The sequence below is a fragment of the Brassica oleracea genome, chromosome C1, assembly GCF_000695525.1.
Source record: "Brassica oleracea var. oleracea cultivar TO1000 chromosome C1, BOL, whole genome shotgun sequence".
Classification (NCBI taxonomy): domain Eukaryota; kingdom Viridiplantae; phylum Streptophyta; class Magnoliopsida; order Brassicales; family Brassicaceae; genus Brassica; species Brassica oleracea.
In genome coordinates, this window is record NC_027748.1 from 42,206,820 (window position 1) to 42,223,957 (window position 17,138).

General features: G+C 36.7%; 3 protein-coding genes and 1 non-coding gene across 4 annotated transcripts; 2 read left to right on the top strand and 2 right to left on the bottom strand.

Annotated features, from left to right (window-relative positions):
- Positions 1-3,501: 3,501 nt before the first annotated feature.
- LOC106296467 lies at positions 3,502-6,676 on the top strand. The gene is made up of 3 exons (XM_013732634.1): positions 3,502-3,644; positions 4,169-4,500; positions 4,648-6,676. Exons 2-3 carry the CDS (start codon positions 4,172-4,174, stop codon positions 6,638-6,640), a joined length of 2,322 nt encoding a protein of 773 aa, XP_013588088.1. The 5' UTR covers positions 3,502-3,644; positions 4,169-4,171; the 3' UTR covers positions 6,641-6,676.
- Positions 6,677-6,905: 229 nt separating this feature from the next.
- LOC106295017 (shaggy-related protein kinase gamma-like) lies at positions 6,906-9,733 on the bottom strand. Its single transcript, XM_013730772.1, has 12 exons — positions 9,588-9,733; positions 9,192-9,384; positions 9,010-9,099; positions 8,869-8,928; positions 8,325-8,597; positions 8,128-8,259; positions 7,903-8,043; positions 7,787-7,837; positions 7,575-7,670; positions 7,421-7,504; positions 7,247-7,334; positions 6,906-7,118 (listed from the first exon to the last, which is right to left on the bottom strand). The coding sequence occupies exons 2-12, from the start codon at positions 9,303-9,305 to the stop codon at positions 7,036-7,038; spliced, it is 1,212 nt and encodes a 403-aa protein (XP_013586226.1). The 5' UTR covers positions 9,306-9,384; positions 9,588-9,733; the 3' UTR covers positions 6,906-7,035.
- A 759-nt stretch (positions 9,734-10,492) lies between these two features.
- On the bottom strand, positions 10,493-10,566 carry TRNAI-UAU. The gene has a single exon. It is a non-coding gene; the product is annotated as a tRNA-Ile (tRNA).
- A 1,335-nt stretch (positions 10,567-11,901) lies between these two features.
- Positions 11,902-15,004, top strand: LOC106295834 (probable alkaline/neutral invertase A, chloroplastic). Its single transcript, XM_013731832.1, has 6 exons — positions 11,902-12,610; positions 13,220-13,379; positions 13,483-13,694; positions 13,773-14,272; positions 14,341-14,389; positions 14,478-15,004. The coding sequence occupies exons 1-6, from the start codon at positions 11,969-11,971 to the stop codon at positions 14,802-14,804; spliced, it is 1,890 nt and encodes a 629-aa protein (XP_013587286.1). The 5' UTR covers positions 11,902-11,968; the 3' UTR covers positions 14,805-15,004.
- The last annotated feature ends 2,134 nt before the right edge of the window (positions 15,005-17,138 follow it).

Consider the following 17,138-nt stretch of genomic DNA (forward strand, 5'->3'; position numbering starts at 1 on the left):
TTTATTTGGAAGTTGGTCTACTGGTCTCGAATCTTGTAATAGGAATATAAGACGGGTCGTAACTTGTAAGTTACTAGAAGATCTAGAATGATATACTTAATATGATTGTGTTAGCATTAAAAAGGATGAACTCTTGACAAAGGGTTTACATTATTTTAGTATGGGATGATTTTGGTATTTCATTTCTTGTAGTAACAATTAAATCGTACTCCCTTAAATAGGGCAAATAAAAGAGAATGCATACAGTAAACTAGTCTCAAATTATAACTACGTTGTTATGAACCTTTAACAAAAAATGTAGAAAAGGAGAAAAATAGCACTCAAATTTATCTGATTGGCTGATTATGATGCTGATCATGATGTGACGAGTAATAAAAACGAAATAAATAATTAAATTTAAGAGCACAAACGCGTGAATAATTTATAGATCGATCAAAAATTCAAAATATAAAAGTTAGCTATGTTATGTTCGAGTGTAAAATTCTCCACTCAGCTATTCTTTTTCATCACGTGAACCAGATTAATCCATCAATAGACGTACTCAAGCGATAGCCACCAAATCAATAAAAGAGACAATTTGCCAGATATACGCAAATAAGAGTCACTAGATCGACAAAAGAGACAATTTGCTAGATATACACAAATATATTTGAGTAAAATTAGCTAACTAACCAAAATCATGAAAAACCATGTGCACTATAAATAATTGTGTCTACTTTTTCCATTTTACCCATGTCCTAAATTTTCATATTGTTTTTTTTTTGTTCCCGAATTCACGTCTCTTCTATCTATCTCTTTCTTCCTCAATTTTCTCAACATTTATTAAGAATAAAACTCCATTTCAAATCAATCGATCTTCTTAAATCTCCAAATCATCACTTATTATGTTTTTGGTACCAATCATACAGTCATTTCTTCCTCTTCTTAACCTTTAAACCTTCCAGAAGATTTTACCGACTCAATAATCTGCAACTATTTCAAAAGAAAGAGAAAACACAATATAAGAAGAAAAGAAACACAATAAATTATTAGCATACTAACAATAAACATTTAATGCTAAGATGAAACATAATACAATTGTTTGATCTATATAAACAATAATTGTTAACCGTTAAAAAATATATCAGTTGAATAGATAACGATTAAGTTAACACAATAATTTATATTTGACCATTTAACAAAATATATATAAGTTGTCAATAGGTATTTTTAACATCTTAGCAACCAATTTAAAAAACGATAACATGTTTTATAATATCTAACTAAACATATATCGGTTAATGGAAACATATTATATAAAATATAGCTGCTAAGTTTTGACGTGCAATGTTATATGACTCGTTAGACCAGTAATTAATTTTGTACCATTTAAACAAATTATGTATCAGTTAATGTCAGCTATTTATTAACATCTTATAGATCATTTCAAATATCTTAACATATTATGTAACAACTAAGAAAAGATTTACCTGCTCACTATATGGTCTTCACCAAACCATCAAACTGCTTCGGGAAGATCTTCGAGAATATCTTAATCAATCTCGTCCATTGCGTTTTCTCTGCCTTAGTCACGTGTACCTTCAGAGTTTGACGCTGCGTGGTGGTTGTGGATCCTGACTTTCTTGTCACCGGATTCACGTGACTGTTGCATCTCTCACCGTAGTTTAGATCCTGGGTTGCGGACTCTGTAACTTTTGAATCGGATTCAGGAAGCGGGAAATCAAGGGTGGCTTTCTTTTCACTGGAGATGGTCAGAGTCCGCCTAATCACTACCGTAAGAGTAGCGGTGAGTGACGTCTACATGATCCGGAGGGTTGAGTACAAAATTACCAATGTTTTTCGAAGTGGTCTTTTTTTGGAGTAAACACTAATTTTGAGTAGAGACAAAGATTTGGAATGAAAAAAGAAATAAGATGAAGAAGAAGATTGTTTGGTCACGAGAGAGTGAGAGAGAAGGATGGGCTGGTTTGGGCAGGAGCTAGGCCTGGGCATTTTAACCTGGATCCGAAGACTCGAACCGGAACCGACCCAAAAATACCCGACCCGGAACCGACCGAAAATGTACAAGTACCTTTTGGGTCTAAATTTTTTTTACCCGAAAGAACCAGAACCGCAAAGGAACCGACCCGAATAGACACAGACCCGAAAAGAACCGATCAGAATAGACCCGACCCGATAAGAACCGATTTGTACCCGACTTAAAAACATGTATATTTAAAACTATGATTTTTTTTGTGTTCTATTTTATATATATTATTTTATGATTTAGTTGAAATATCTTTTGTGAACAACATTTGTTATTATTTTTAACATTTTTTAAGTAATATAAAGCTTTAAAATGTAAAATTTAGAGTTTTAAAATGTTTTATTTTAATTATAAATAGTTTTATTTAAGCTGTTTTGTAAAATTTTAGATATATATGACAAATATTCAACTAAAGTTGATGGAATTGGGTATATCATGTCATTTTCAGATCCTAAATATCTGAACCCGATCCGGATCCGATATGGACCCGAAAAATTACGGGTATTTTATGGGTATTTTAATTATAGATCCGAACCGACCCGGACCCGAGAAGAATCGACCCGAACTTGAACCGAAAATTTCTAAGTACCTATTGAGTCTAAATATTCAGGACCCGAAAAGACCCGGATCCGAAAAGAACTGGCCCGAACGCCCAGGCCTAGCAGGAGCAATATTGTATTATAGATTTGTTAATAATGTCAACAATAGTGTTAGGATAATTAGCTAATATTGATTTTTTGTATGTATATGCAGCCTAATTTCTCTTGATAAAAGCTCAAACTTGTTCTAAAATCATATCTATTTATGCTTCATTGAATTAATTAGTTACTATATGTTTAAATTTAGCTGTAATCGATTACAAAATGATTATTTAGTAGTAGTATTTTTGTCTTAAAGAAACGAATCCATATTCCATAACATATCGCTTTCTAATCTAACTCTAGCTGTTTCTTTTTCAGGCACTAATTCGTTTAACGTAGCACAGGACACGACTCTCATAATAGAAAACACGTTATATAGCTTTAGATGACACGGTGTTTCAAATGGATCATGCGTTCCAGCATGGTGTTTAACGTCAGGCTCATAGGCAGTCTATAGAAGGACATAGATACATCCTCAGGGAAGACACATCATCAGGTTAAGAATGGATGGTGATTGCTGTCCGAGAAGGTTGTGACGTAATGACTAATATTTTGATGTTATACATGTCTGAAAAACAAAACCGACTGAATTTATGTTTCAGATTAAAATAAAATTATTTTTTTAATTCTATGCTTTTAATTTATATATTTTAGGATACCTTTTATTAAAATGTTTTCCCGTATTTTCATTTTTAAACAATTTTACAACTTTGATCAAAAAAATAGTAATTTTACAATAAGACTTTCCAAATTGGATAACCAATAGTAGAACTCAACTACGTACACTTATTTATTGACATAAAAAAAATAAATGCCAAAAAAAAACGAGGGTTAGCAGTTTTCACAAAAAAAAAAAAAAACGAGGGTTGTTGTCAAGCTCTTCCCAAGCTCTTCTTCCTCGTGCAACTTCCGAGAATTCGATCATAAAAACAACTTCAATATCGGATTAGGGTTTCTAAATTCTCCGAAATTCTGAGGTAATTCAATCGCTCATTCTTATAAGCTTTGCACATATATCAAAACTATTGGTTTTAACTTTTAAGGTTCCTGCAGCCAAATTATTTGATAAGTTATGCGGATGTAATGTCAATTGTTAGTATTGATTTTATTAGATTAAGTCGCAGATTCTACCTGTACCCAGGAGCTTGAGATTACTAGGGTTAACGAAGATTAGACCTTCTGGAATTTAGATTAAATCCTTTTTGCTTCATTCTCTGTAAAATTAAACTGTTTAGTTATTACAGTTGGATGACTCTTATTGTCTCCATGAGTAGTCGCTTCAAGTTTCTGAAACTAAATGCTTGATTGGGTTTGGGCTCTGAATGTGCCTTATGACATTGCTCTGCATCGATTTTCTTGGGCATTATAATAGCTTTTGCAGTGATTGAGAGCGTCTTCCTTATGTTTTAGGTGTTCACAGAGTTAAGAGTTTGATAGTTTTGTTTGTAACTTGATTTTATTTTATTTTTTTTTGCTAAAAACTTGATTTTATTGTCTGCAGGACATGTCAGGGAAACGGGTGATAGCAATATGTATGTCCGGAGGGCAGTTTCTAACAGAGAAAGGCGGAGCGCTAACTTACAGAGGCGGCGATGCACACGCAATAGACATTGACGAAGATACGATGTTCAAAGACTTTATCTCAGAGATTGGTGAGATGTTTAACTTCGACGCCACCAGCACAGTTTGTCTCAAATACTTTCTCCCTGATAACAAGAAGACTCTCATCTCCATCTCTAACGATAAAGACTTGAAACGGATGATCAAGTTCCACGAGAACTCTAACTCTGCTGATGTCTATCTCATACCCGAAGAAGCTCCCGAGGCTAGCAGGTAAGCAAAAAAAAGCCTCGTCGTTAGAGCCGGTTCTTAGATTTTGGAGGCTGTAGACGATTTATTAACTGCTTCGGTAAAAAAAAATAAATCAAATTTGGAAGTCTATGTCTATGTAATTTAACGAGTTTATTTTTCTTCTTACAGATCTAGCAGAACGACACTGTCCGAAGCGATTCCACCAGCTCCTCTAGACGACATGATAGATGACACAACAGGACCAGAAGATCATCTTCCCCTCTCAGTCTCAGATCCTACTGTTGTAACAATAGAGCAAGTCATGAGCCAAGCTGCAGAAGATTCACAGATCGTTACAACTCCATCGATGATTCTCGACGTCAACAATCCCTCAGGAGACATTCTCGCAAAGGCGAGAACGCAGCAGTGGCAGAACACAATCACAGGCCTCGGACAGAGGTTCAAAAACGTAGGCGAGTTCCGCGAATCGCTGCGCAAGTACGCCATTGCTAACCAGTTCGGTTTCCGTTACAAGAAGAACGATAGCCACCGAGTGACGGTCAGATGCAAAGCGGAGGGCTGTCCCTGGAGGATCCACGCCTCGAGGCTATCGACCACTCAGCTGATATGCATCAAGAAGATGACCCCTTCGCATACCTGCGAAGGCGCGGGTGGCTTCAACGGTCTCCAGACGAGTAGGAGCTGGGTGGCCAGTATTATCAAGGAGAAGCTGAGAGTGTTTCCTAACTATAAACCGAAAGATATCGTCAGCGATATTAAAGAAGAGTATGGGATTCAGCTGAACTACTTTCAAGCTTGGCGCGGGAAAGAGATTGCGAGAGAGCAGCTCCAAGGATCGTACAAGGACGGTTACAAGCAGCTTCCGGTTTACTGCGAGAAGATAATCGAAACAAATCCAGGCAGCATTGTTACATTCGCAACCAAGAAGGATTCGAGCTTCCACCGTGTTTTCGTGTCGTTCCACGCCTCGGTTTACGGTTTTGTTGAAGGTTGTAGACCGTTGGTGTTTCTTGATAGTATCCCCTTGAAGGCAAAGTATCAGGGGACTTTGTTGGCTGCGACTTCTGTTGACGGAGACGACGAAGTGTTTCCGTTAGCGTTTGCGGTTGTTGACGCCGAGAGTGAGGATAACTGGGAGTGGTTTTTGCTCCAGCTGAGAACTGCTATCTCCACCTTCGCGGCTTGTCCGATCACTTTCGTGGCGGACAGGCTCAAGAACCTCCAGGAACTGATCCCGAAAGTGTTTGTTAACTCGTTTCATGCTTACTGCTTACGGTATTTAACCGACGAGCTCATCAGAGACTTGAAAGGACCGTTCTCTCACGAGATCAAGAGGCTAATCGTCGATGAGTTTTACTCGGCGGCTTATGCGCCGAGACAGGACTCGTTTGAGGGATATGTGGGGAACATCAGAGGCCTTTCGCAGGACGCTTACGACTGGATTATGCACAATAGCAAGCCTGATCACTGGGCTAATGTTTACTTTCCTGGTGCTAGGTACAACCACATGACATCAAACTCAGGTGAACCGTTCTTCACCTGGGCTTCAGAGGCCAACGAACTACCTATAACTCAAATGGTTGATCTGATCCTGGGAAAGATAATGGGAATGATTCACGTGAGAAGGATTAATGGAGATGAGGATAATGGAAGAAGATTGACTCCTTCCATGGAGATAAAGCTAGAGAAAGAGTGTTTAAAAGCGCAAGGCGTTAATGTAACGTCCTCATCCACGGATAACAATTTGTTTCAAGTCCAGGGAGAGACGTATGAGGTGGTGAACATGGCGCAGTGTGACTGTAGCTGCAAAGGTTGGCAGTTAACGGGGTTACCGTGTCACCACGCGGTTGCTGTTATAAGCTGTAGTGGACGTAGTCCTTATGACTTTTGTTCTAGATATTACAGTGTTGATAACTATAGGTTGACTTATGCTATGTCGATAAGTCCGGTTCCTTTGTTGGATGGAGAGATGTGTAGAGAGAGCTCAGGGGGTTCTGGGATGACGGTGACACCGCCACCTACACGGCGGCCTCCGGGGAGGCCACCGAAGAAGAAGACACCGGCTGAAGAGGTGATGAAGCGGCAGCTGCAGTGTAGTAAGTGCAAGGGGCTTGGTCACAACAAATCAACTTGTAAAGTATATCCTCCTCTTGAATGCTAGTAAGAAAAGAAAAAAAAAATTTTAAATCATTCTTTAAGAAAGGAATTTACATTTAAGATTTTTTTTATATGATTTTGATTTAATTTTTAAAAAAATTTGCTCAAGTTATCACTTATGAACTTGTCTCAAGTATAAAGTTAAATAAATACATAACAAATAACAATGAATATATTTGTTTTTCATAATAAAAAAAAAAAATTGTTGATTTTGACAATATCACATAACCCTCGGAACGATTCACTCTTTCCCTACTCACTACAAAGAATAAAGGGTTACAGAATCATCTGGCCGAGATTGAATCACAGTAACAAAAACAGAGGAAGCAGATACATAAGATATGAATTTCTCTGACTGTTCCCTCTGGTTTTCGTGTTCTGAAAGTAACAACGGATAGATTACAAGCCGAGCCAAGGACACTGGTCCCTAGCATGTTCAGGTACTAACTTAGCCACCATCTCCAGAGGCACACCTTGAAGCTCTGCTTTCACACAACACATTAATAAAGAACATGAGTCACTTGTGTATATGATGCTATTGATATGTGTCACTTGTATATAGTTCAACGTGCTAAAAAACCAAGAGAAAAAGGAAGAATGTGGTTAGTACCATGAGGCTTGAAGTTGAATAGCGGTGGAAATAAACTTCCATTGGGATCTCTAAGCTCGTCAAAGAAAGGATGGACCAATACATCAATCTACAAAGGTACAACAAAATAAGATAAGGAGAAAATGTTTATACAGAAATGAAGGAAAGATGGTAAGAGAGGTTACAAATACTCACAGCAGTGAAACGGAGATTGGGAGAGTACTGAAGAAGCCTTGAGACCAAATCAACAGCTTCTGGAGGCATCCCCTTGTGAAATACCTGAAACTCCAGTGAGGAATGTTAACGGCTAGTTAAAGAAGGCATTGAACTTTTTAAAGGTCAGGTTTACCTTATGCCATGGATGAGCTTTAATCTGAGGGAACTTGAAGTCAGTGTAATTGGGGTTCATGCATTTGATTTCCTCCCTTGTTGGTGTTCCCAAAACCTGTTCAGTTCATGAATACAGTCAAGTATATAATCATTACACAACACATAAAAGTGTAACTCTTTAAAAAAAATAAGAAGGTGCAACTCTTTACACTATTAATAGAGGTATATTACCTTTATAATCTCTACAAGTTGATCAACGCGGCTCTCACCAGGGAACAATGGCTGCCAAGACAACGGATTGGTCAACCACTGAACTAGGATTAGGAGATTTGAGAAGTTGTTCTTACCTGTCCAAGAAGAAGCTCAGCGAGAACACAACCTGCAGACCAGACATCAATGGCTGTAGTATACTCAGTGGCTCCAAAAATAAGCTCAGGTGCCCTGTAATACCTTGAGCATATATATGAAATGTTTGGCTCTCCTTTAACCTGTTTCAAGAGTCATCATTAATCAAATAAATAGTTAAGGGTCCTCTGCTTTAAGGAGAGAAAGATTCATCAAACGTTACTCACCAATACTTTAGCACTTCCAAAATCACATAGCTTCACTTGATGAGTGTGTGGGTTAACCAACAAGTTCTGAGGCTTTATGTCGCGGTGGCACACACCGATACATCGGTGAATGTAAGATAAGGACCTGAATATCTGCACAAAACATAGAAAGACAATGAAATTTCAAATAAGAGTAAGTTAAAAGGATTGCAATCTACCTGATACGTGTAGAGTTTGGCGTAAACAAGAGGCATTCGTTGGTTAAGATTGCTGTAATGATTGATAACATGGTGTACTGTCTCTGGAACGTATTCAAGAACCAAGTTGAGGTAAAGCTCGTCTTTATCGGTTGTTGAGAAGAAGCAGTGTTTCAAAGACACTACATTTGGATGGTCAAGTAGTCTCATTGTTTGAAGCTCACGGTTCTTGTACCTTCGATCTTGCAAGACTTTCTTTAACGCAACAGTTTCTCCTGTTTCTAAACATTTCGCCTGGGAAGAACCAAAGACAATGATCATGTCTCAGTGGCAAAGACACTTGGTTCTAAGAAAGAAGAGAAACCAATGTTCAAAGATTCACTAGGGGGCAGTTATGCGTTTTATATAGAATTATTGTTTGGACGGACTAGATCGATTTTTTGAATGCATAAACCAATTTCTTAAAAGATCGGTGTAGAAAAAAACATTTTGTTTAAACCAGATTTGCCACTTAGGCAGCCGTCTAGACCGATTTTTTAGAATATTGAGAGAAACTAAGACTCACTTGGAACACAACTCCAAAGGCTCCTTGCCCAACAGCTCGCTCTGCCATGTAACTGATTGTCTGAAGTTTAACATCCAAGAAAATGCTCTTAGAAATAAATAGTCTAATCAAATAGTTGAGGATTAAGAAGGGTCACAAAACCTGATTTGGTTGGCCATTTCTTCCAGCTATTGTAGTTACTATATAACCAGTCTCAGTCACATTGCCATATACAATTGTATCTTCCATTTCCTGGTGAACATCAATCAAGTCAGTCAACAAAAACCATAAGAATACAATCTGAAACAGCATCAAAACTAAAGAAAGAGAAAAACTAGACATACTTTATCCTCTTGAATTCTCATGTGAATCATCTCCTCATGTAACCTATCAACATCTGTAACGTTGCCAATAAATTCTCTAACCGCAGCACTAGGCTCCACACCCACCGTAGCCATTCCAGGAACTATTCCTTTGTTACTCTTCAAATCTTTTTTTTTTTTTGATCAAACTCTACAAATCTTAATCAGATCAACCCTGCAGCAATGAGCAAATGGTTGTTAACGATTTCAACATGGAAAGTTTGTGATTTTTTGACAAGATATTGGAAACAATTAGCACCTAAAAAGAAGGGTATAGAATCCTAATAAGGAAAATGGTACACATATACATACCAAAAAAATAAAAATTTCAATCAAACAAGAGAAATTGATACGTAGACAATCAAAATCAAATCATACCAAAAAAGAAAGAAAGTCTTAATGATGATGATGATGAATCTCTCTCTCCTTTGGTGTAATGAATAATAATGAATTGATTTGTAAGTATACAAATGAAGCTCTCTGTCTGATTTTGACAGAGATGTCTATGCTATCATCGGGTGACAGTCATCTCGTAAAGTAAAATCCAAAAGATTATATAAGAAGATCTTTGAAGTTTGAAGTACATTGGGTTTAGTTATTTTTCCTCCTTTTCGAGTTTGACCATTCAAACTTAATGCAACCTACTAAAAACCTTCATGATCCATCCTTTCTATTGTTTTTAAATATATTTAGGTTGTAACTGGTTAGACTGGCATACTACCAAAAAATAATCTCACAATAATGCTGGTTTTAATGTTAAGAACAGGATTTTTATTAATTAATTCATTTTGTAAACAATTAGTGGCATATTAAATAAAATTAATCTTACTGTACAACAATCTATTATTGGTCTTTTTTTAATAGGTCCATTCTCAGCACCATTTGTGTTCACACCTTTAAAAAAAAAAGAGGAGTCAAACTCCTATTGCCAAAGTAGCTTAAAACTAAATTGACTATATTGTGATGACATTTCCGGCTAAGTATATATAGTTTTAAATTGGTTCTTAATTTAATCTAAGGACCGAATAATATAGTAATAATGAAAACACGGTGGCAAATCTTGAAAATTTGGACAAAGCTGGGAGGTCGGATCGTTGAGAAAACTACAAAGTAGGAGTGATTTATGCATTTCTTGTTTATACTACACACACAATACAGTACATGCATACAACACTGGATATGGAATTATGTATATATCGGGCGTGTAGAGGCAAAATATATTTAACATGATTGAAGTGGGCTTTGCAAAAACAGTAATATTTTAAACAAATGGGCCAGAATTATGGTCCCGGCGGAGCTCGAACCCGCGACCTTCGGCTCATAAGACCAACGCTCTAACCAACTGAGCTACGGAACCTGTTTGTTCAAAATGCTACTCTTATTTTGTAACTAATATACTTACATAGAAAATTATTATGTTAATGCAATAGTGTTACATTTTGATGGAGCCATTTTAGACAAGACTAGACATATTGTAATGTTTCTTTTTTTTTTTTTTTTTGACATATTGTCATGTTACGTTTGGATGGAGGCCAATTTAAACAAAGACTAGACATTGTAATGTTACGTTTGGATGGAGGCCATTCTAAACAAGGCTATACATACAAACACACACCTAGACCGTTGTCTTAGATTTTCCTCAACTACATGTTATACTGAAAGAATTTCCTATCTTTTGGAGACTAGTACTAACAACGATCTTGAATCCTGAATTGTCTCAGATCTTCTGTTTCTCCCAATATTTTTCGTTACCTTGTTGTGTCTCCTACACCAGATCTCTTATCTCTTTGATCTCTATGTGCCTTCTTTCCCCTTTCTGTTCCCCCTTCATCAAACAACAAAAGAATTTTAAAAACCCTTTGATCCATCCAAACAAGAATGTCAAGAGTAATGAACTTAACACTTACCCTAGTCAGCTTTCTTGTCTGGCTTCTAGTTTCTTGAAGACAGAACTCTAGCTTCAGTATCTTCTTCTTTCTTGATCTGTTATCTCTGTTTCTCCAGCTGTTGTTTTTAATCAAAGAATTGAAACTTCCATTGAGATTTTAACAGATGGAAAGATCTTAAAATGTTGAAACTTTTATTGAAAATTCTAGTAGGGATTCACATGAGATTTGAGTTCATTAGTCTTATGTTTCAAATGACCTGACATTAAGCTTATCTCATCTTTTAGTTTTGTAATCTCTTCGTCTTCGTCTTCACTTCAATAAGTCTATTAATTTGATCTCACACTAAATTTACTGGATTTGTAAGGTTTGTTATATATATTGAAAATATAAATACATACATTTTTCTTTGAAAAAACTTACAAAATTGCGAATATAAATTAAAATCCATTTGTTAAATTTAAAACTATTAAATTTTACAAAATACTTAAACTCGACATAAATTTCTAAATCAGTTAAAATACATAAACATGTAACATTTTCATTGAACAAGAAAACACTCAGATTTTTTAAAAGAACTTGGCAAAGCACATTTATGAAAGTTTCATTACAATCCACATTGCAAGTTTTAATATTACCGAAATAGATTGAATGGAGCAAGCTAAAAAGAGGAATAAAAAATATTATAAGTTGGTATATTAATAGAAACATCAAATTAGCCGTAGACTAGTTCCAATATCCACAAACCATTCTCTTCCTAAAACAAATCTCCCATTTTAGGATTCACATTTTCAGATATATAAAGAACACACAAAAATAAAACTTATTTTCCTTTTCAAACTTGTCATTTGCAATCTTGGATGTTGGATTCTGATGATGAATGCTAAAGCTTTTCTTGAAAACTCAACGATGAGACCCTCAAAATGCCTTCTCCGTGCCTTCACAAGACTATCTCCATCTAGAGACACCGCGTTTCAATCACACCATTCCCGCTGCATAAACCAAAACATCAACAATCAAGATCCATATAGAATCACCAAACTGAGAAATGTTGTACAGTTTTGTACTAACACGCCAAGTTCTGTTACAACTCAGGTTGCTTCTGAGGCAAGAAACCTCTCTGCTTCCAGGACATGCACAAAGGATCCGACATTGGATAAAATAATATCCAAGAACGGCTTAAATGTGAAGCCATTAACCGTTGAGAGGCTAGAAGAAGATGAGAAAGATGAAGAGGTTGTCAATGGAGATGTCAGTAACATAGATAAGGACGGTCTGGAGAATGTCAGAAGAAAAGAAATCGAGGAGGAAGCTTGGAGGTTGCTGAGACAATCAGTAGTGACATACTGTGGTTCTCCTGTAGGAACCATGGCCGCTAATGATCCAACTGATACAGCACCTTTAAACTATGATCAGGTCTTTATTAGGGACTTTGTACCTTCGGCTCTTGCTTTCTTGATGAAGGGAGAAGGTGAGATTGTTCGAAACTTCCTTCTTTACACGTTGCAGCTGCAGGTATGAATACACAGTCTCAATTTTATACACTGAAATAAACAAAAGATCTTGTCTAAAAGAAAAGAGTTTGCATTCAGGACAAAGAACATTAGGGTATTAAAACCACACTATTTTAGTGTAATTTCAACCCTAAAAACATATTATTCTCCAACTATAACCCCAAAATCTCACACTAAAAACTATCTTTCATTATTATATAGTAATATTATGAACTGTTATTATTTAATATTTACAATATAAATAATTAATATTAATATGTAATTATATTATATAAAAAATTTACAATAATTTGTATTAAATACTATTTCCATATAATTAATAATAGATTTAAATACACTATTTCAATATGTATACTATTTTATTATAAATATTTTATTTACTAATTTATATTTATTTATCTTCTTATTTATTTAGTTTAATACTTTTTTATATAAATAATGTTTAGTATGGTGAATAGTCCACACTAAATTTGGTGCACCGCTATAGTTTTACACTAAAATAATGTAACTTTGAATGTTGTGTTGGAGAAGTCTTTGTGTGAAAGGTACACTAAAATAGAGTCTCTATTTTAGTGTTGGGTTGTAGATGGTCTTAGTGTTGTGTTTACAGAGTTGGGAGAAAACAGTTGATTGTTATAGTCCAGGACAAGGACTAATGCCTGCGAGTTTCAAAGTCAGAACTTCACCTCTTGAAGAGGACAAGTTTGAAGAGGTTCTTGATCCAGACTTTGGTGAGTCAGCTATAGGTCGTGTTGCTCCTGTTGATTCTGGTCAGTACTTTCGCATAAACAGATCAGGAAACGATTACATTGTGTGATATGTAGTGTTAGCTAAGAACACATAAGTGTTGATTAAATTAAAAAAAAATCTCAGGTTTATGGTGGATAATACTGTTGAGAGCATATGGGAAGATCACAGGGGACTACTCGTTGCAAGAGAGGGTAGATGTGCAAACAGGGATAAAGATGATTGCAAACCTGTGTTTAGCTGATGGGTTTGATATGTTTCCAACGTTACTAGTCACTGATGGCTCTTGCATGATAGACCGACGTATGGGTATTCATGGTCATCCTCTTGAGATCCAAGTAACTCCCCAAAACAAGTTGTTTCTTGAATTTTAAAAATCTCAAAACAAGAAAAGTTAACTATGTTTATTGACACAGGCTTTGTTTTATTCCGCTCTACGGTCTTCTCGTGAGATGATAACTATAAATGATAGCTCCAAGAACCTAGTGAGGACCATTAACAACAGGCTAAGCGCAATATCATTCCACATTAGAGAAAACTATTGGGTTGATAAAGGCAAAATTAATGAAATTTACCGTTATAAAACTGAGGAGTACTCTACTGATGCAACCAACAAGTTCAACATCTACCCGGACCAGGTGTCTCCATGGTTAATGGACTGGATTCCTGAAAGCCATAGGTGTGGTTTTCTTGTAGGAAACCTCCAGCCTGCTCACATGGACTTTAGGTTCTTCACTCTTGGAAACCTTTGGTCAATTATTTCTTCACTGGGAACACCAAAACAGAACCAAGCTATATTGAATTTGATTGAAGAGAAATGGGATGATCTCATTGGACATATGCCACTTAAGATATGCTTCCCTGCTTTGGAGTCTTCAGAGTGGCACATAATCACTGGGAGTGACCCAAAGAACACGTAAGGAAAGTAGCTTACCACTTAAAATGGACTAGACTTCATCTATGTATTCGATGCATGTTTTGTAGGCCTTGGTCTTACCATAACGGCGGGTCATGGCCAACGCTTCTTTGGCAAGTAAGCATGGTTTCTTACCAATAGCGTAAAACACACGCAATATATATTTGCTAGGACATCTTCACATTATGTATTTGGATGTTTTCAGTTCACCTTGGCATGCATGAAGATGGGTAGACCAGAACTAGCAGTGAAAGCAGTTACATTGGCTGAGAAGAGGCTCCAAGCTGACCGGTGGCCTGAGTACTACGATACAAGATATGGGAAGTTCATCGGAAAAAAGTCCAGGCTTTACCAGACATGGACAATTGCTGGTTTCTTGACTGCCAAGCAACTATTGCAGAATCCTGAAATGGCATCTTCCTTGTTCTGGGAAGAAGATTTTGAGCTTCTAGAGACTTGTGTTTGCGTTCTAACCAAATCAGGCCGGAAGAGTTGCTCTAGGGCCGCAGCAAAGTCTCAGATTCTTATCTAAGTTGGTTTTGTCCATGGACTGGATTAAGATGTAAAGTTCATGTTGCAACAAATACCATGTGTGTCTGTATATAAGAAAATAGTGGTTGACACTTGACACTAGGAGTACTTTTCAACAATTAGTAAAAGAAAACTACTATGTTGTCTGGTAATATTATACATGTTAACCAAAGTAATAGTAAATAACAATTTTGACTATGGAGAAGCTGGTATATTTTCTTAGTTAAAAAAATATTTGGCTCTAAAACCGTAATTGGTTTGGCCGACTGCGTCTGGGGTCCAATGTTAAGTGTTAAACAAAGAGACAAATATCAGATCACGCCCACAAGTTCTGATGGGTCGATTTTTAAGGGTCAACGTGTATGTATACATTGAGAATGACACTTAGTATACCGACTAGATTTTGACATGGGCGGATGTATTTTTTTAAAAAATATAATGCTATTTGTTTTTATATCATTATTTGGGATTGGACAAAAAACTAAGAACCGAACCGATCCGAACCCAATCCGAATAAGTAGTACCAAATCCGAACCGAAATCGATTAAATATCCGAATTATTCAAAATTTTGGTATTTGAAGAACTGAAACCTAATCCGATCCGAACTGAAGTATTTTGGGTATCCAAAATAAATTTATATATTTATATATATATTAATTATTTTTAGATCTAATAACATAAAGAAGAGACTCTCTCTTTCTGTAGTGAGCCACGTCACTAAATGGATTCGTCAGGAGTCGACACGTGTCCAAAACCAAATACACTGTGTTTCATTAAAAAAACCAAACACTTTGTGTTTCATTAAACTTTGTCTTACGTTGGTTTTTTAATCGGATCTGGCCTTACATTATTTCAATTTGTATTAGGGTTTTCGAATAGATTTTGTCTCCGTCACTCTATGAAACTTATATCCTGAATATGGCTAACGCAGCGATCTTCCTTTTCGATCTGAAGACCGGACGATGCTCCTCCACCATTCAAGTCCGGTTGCTCTGCTTCTTGGAGCCCATGAACGTCCGATGGGGTAGCGAACTCATGGGAGTCGATATGTTTCTGCCTGATTCCCAGGTTTGTTCTGAACCTTTACTTGAGTTCATAAGTACTTTGGTTTGTTCTACCAACAATTCATGTTTAGATCTTCAGAACTGATTAGTGATTGTTTTTAATATTTTCTTCAGAACCGTCTGTCGTGTTGAATCTTTATTACAGGATTTTTTTTATCATTTTTTGTTTTGTCGACCATCATGCCGGCGACGGTGAATGTGAACCGGCTTGCAATTCACATGCCTAATCTGAAGGTGGGTTCGCTATATTCCCTAGCTGGTTTTGATGTGACCCGATGTAATCAGAATTACTGACTGTCGGACTCCTCTATGATGATTCGTTTCAGCGATTCAACATGTTTTGATGAGATAACCGAACCGGCTATTCCGATAGGTGTGGAATCTTTCCGGTTTGCGAGCTGCTCGGTCTTGCCAACACAAACACTCAGCTTCCAGGTACTGCTCTTCTTATCTGTAAATTTGTCTATTTTGTTTAGTTATCTAATAATCTTCATTCCACAGACATTATCGGTGAGGTAACTGCTGCGAAGAGCACTGTCACCGACCCTCCACATGACAAGAACCGTTTGATGGCAACCATTAAAATGGATAAGTAGCTAATTCTTCCATATTGATCCATTTAGATTTTAATACTGGTTTTCTATTTAAAAAATATTACATTTTTTATCACTTTTCTTATGTACGTGTTATCAGTGATGTTTCGGTCACTATGAGTATGTTCGACTCACAGCCTGTCAAGCTCCACAATAAACTTGAATCAATGGGAGGTGATCCAAGGGTTCTGGTTGCAACCAGTATCAACCCCAAAATTGTGGGAGGTAATTACTTGAGCTTAACATCACATAGTCTCCTTTTAAGTATTCTCAGTACATTAAAAGCATTTTTATTTTTCAGGTCATCTGTTTCTGAATGCCACTTCAGGCACACGCATATATTTTGACAAGGAAACCATCGCAGGGGAGACTTCTACAGGCTGGTTGCCCAAGACACTGGGCTTGCGCCAGCAGCTCCATTGCTTAAGGGCTACGACAAGGTGGAATCCCTGAGCATAGCTGATCTCAATGAATTTGTCAATTCTGCTTCCTCTCAGGTGTAACAACCATATATTATTATTTGAGTATGGAATGAATTAAAGCTAAAAGTTTGATGCTGCTGATTTACGAATGTAGGAGATTGATTTCATCTGCACTGAGAAGGTCACTGGTATCAAGCTGGACAAAGGATGGTGCTACGTTTCTTGCTTCAACTGTACCAAGAAGCTCCAACGCAC

Coding starts and splice junctions, on each gene's coding strand:
- LOC106295834 (XM_013731832.1), top strand. CDS start 11,969: ATGATGAATGCTAAAGCTTTTCTTGAAAACTCAACGATGAGACCCTCA. Junction 13,695..13,772: donor GTCATCCTCTTGAGATCCAA/GTAACTCCCCAA, acceptor TTATTGACACAG/GCTTTGTTTTATTCCGCTCT. Junction 14,390..14,477: donor GGCCAACGCTTCTTTGGCAA/GTAAGCATGGTT, acceptor GGATGTTTTCAG/TTCACCTTGGCATGCATGAA.
- LOC106296467 (XM_013732634.1), top strand. CDS start 4,172: ATGTCAGGGAAACGGGTGATAGCAATATGTATGTCCGGAGGGCAGTTT. Junction 4,501..4,647: donor GAAGCTCCCGAGGCTAGCAG/GTAAGCAAAAAA, acceptor TTCTTCTTACAG/ATCTAGCAGAACGACACTGT.
- LOC106295017 (XM_013730772.1), bottom strand. CDS start 9,305: ATGGCTACGGTGGGTGTGGAGCCTAGTGCTGCGGTTAGAGAATTTATT. Junction 8,044..8,127: donor TTGGAAGTGCTAAAGTATTG/GTGAGTAACGTT, acceptor CTCTTGAAACAG/GTTAAAGGAGAGCCAAACAT. Junction 7,505..7,574: donor AAGCTCATCCATGGCATAAG/GTAAACCTGACC, acceptor CTGGAGTTTCAG/GTATTTCACAAGGGGATGCC.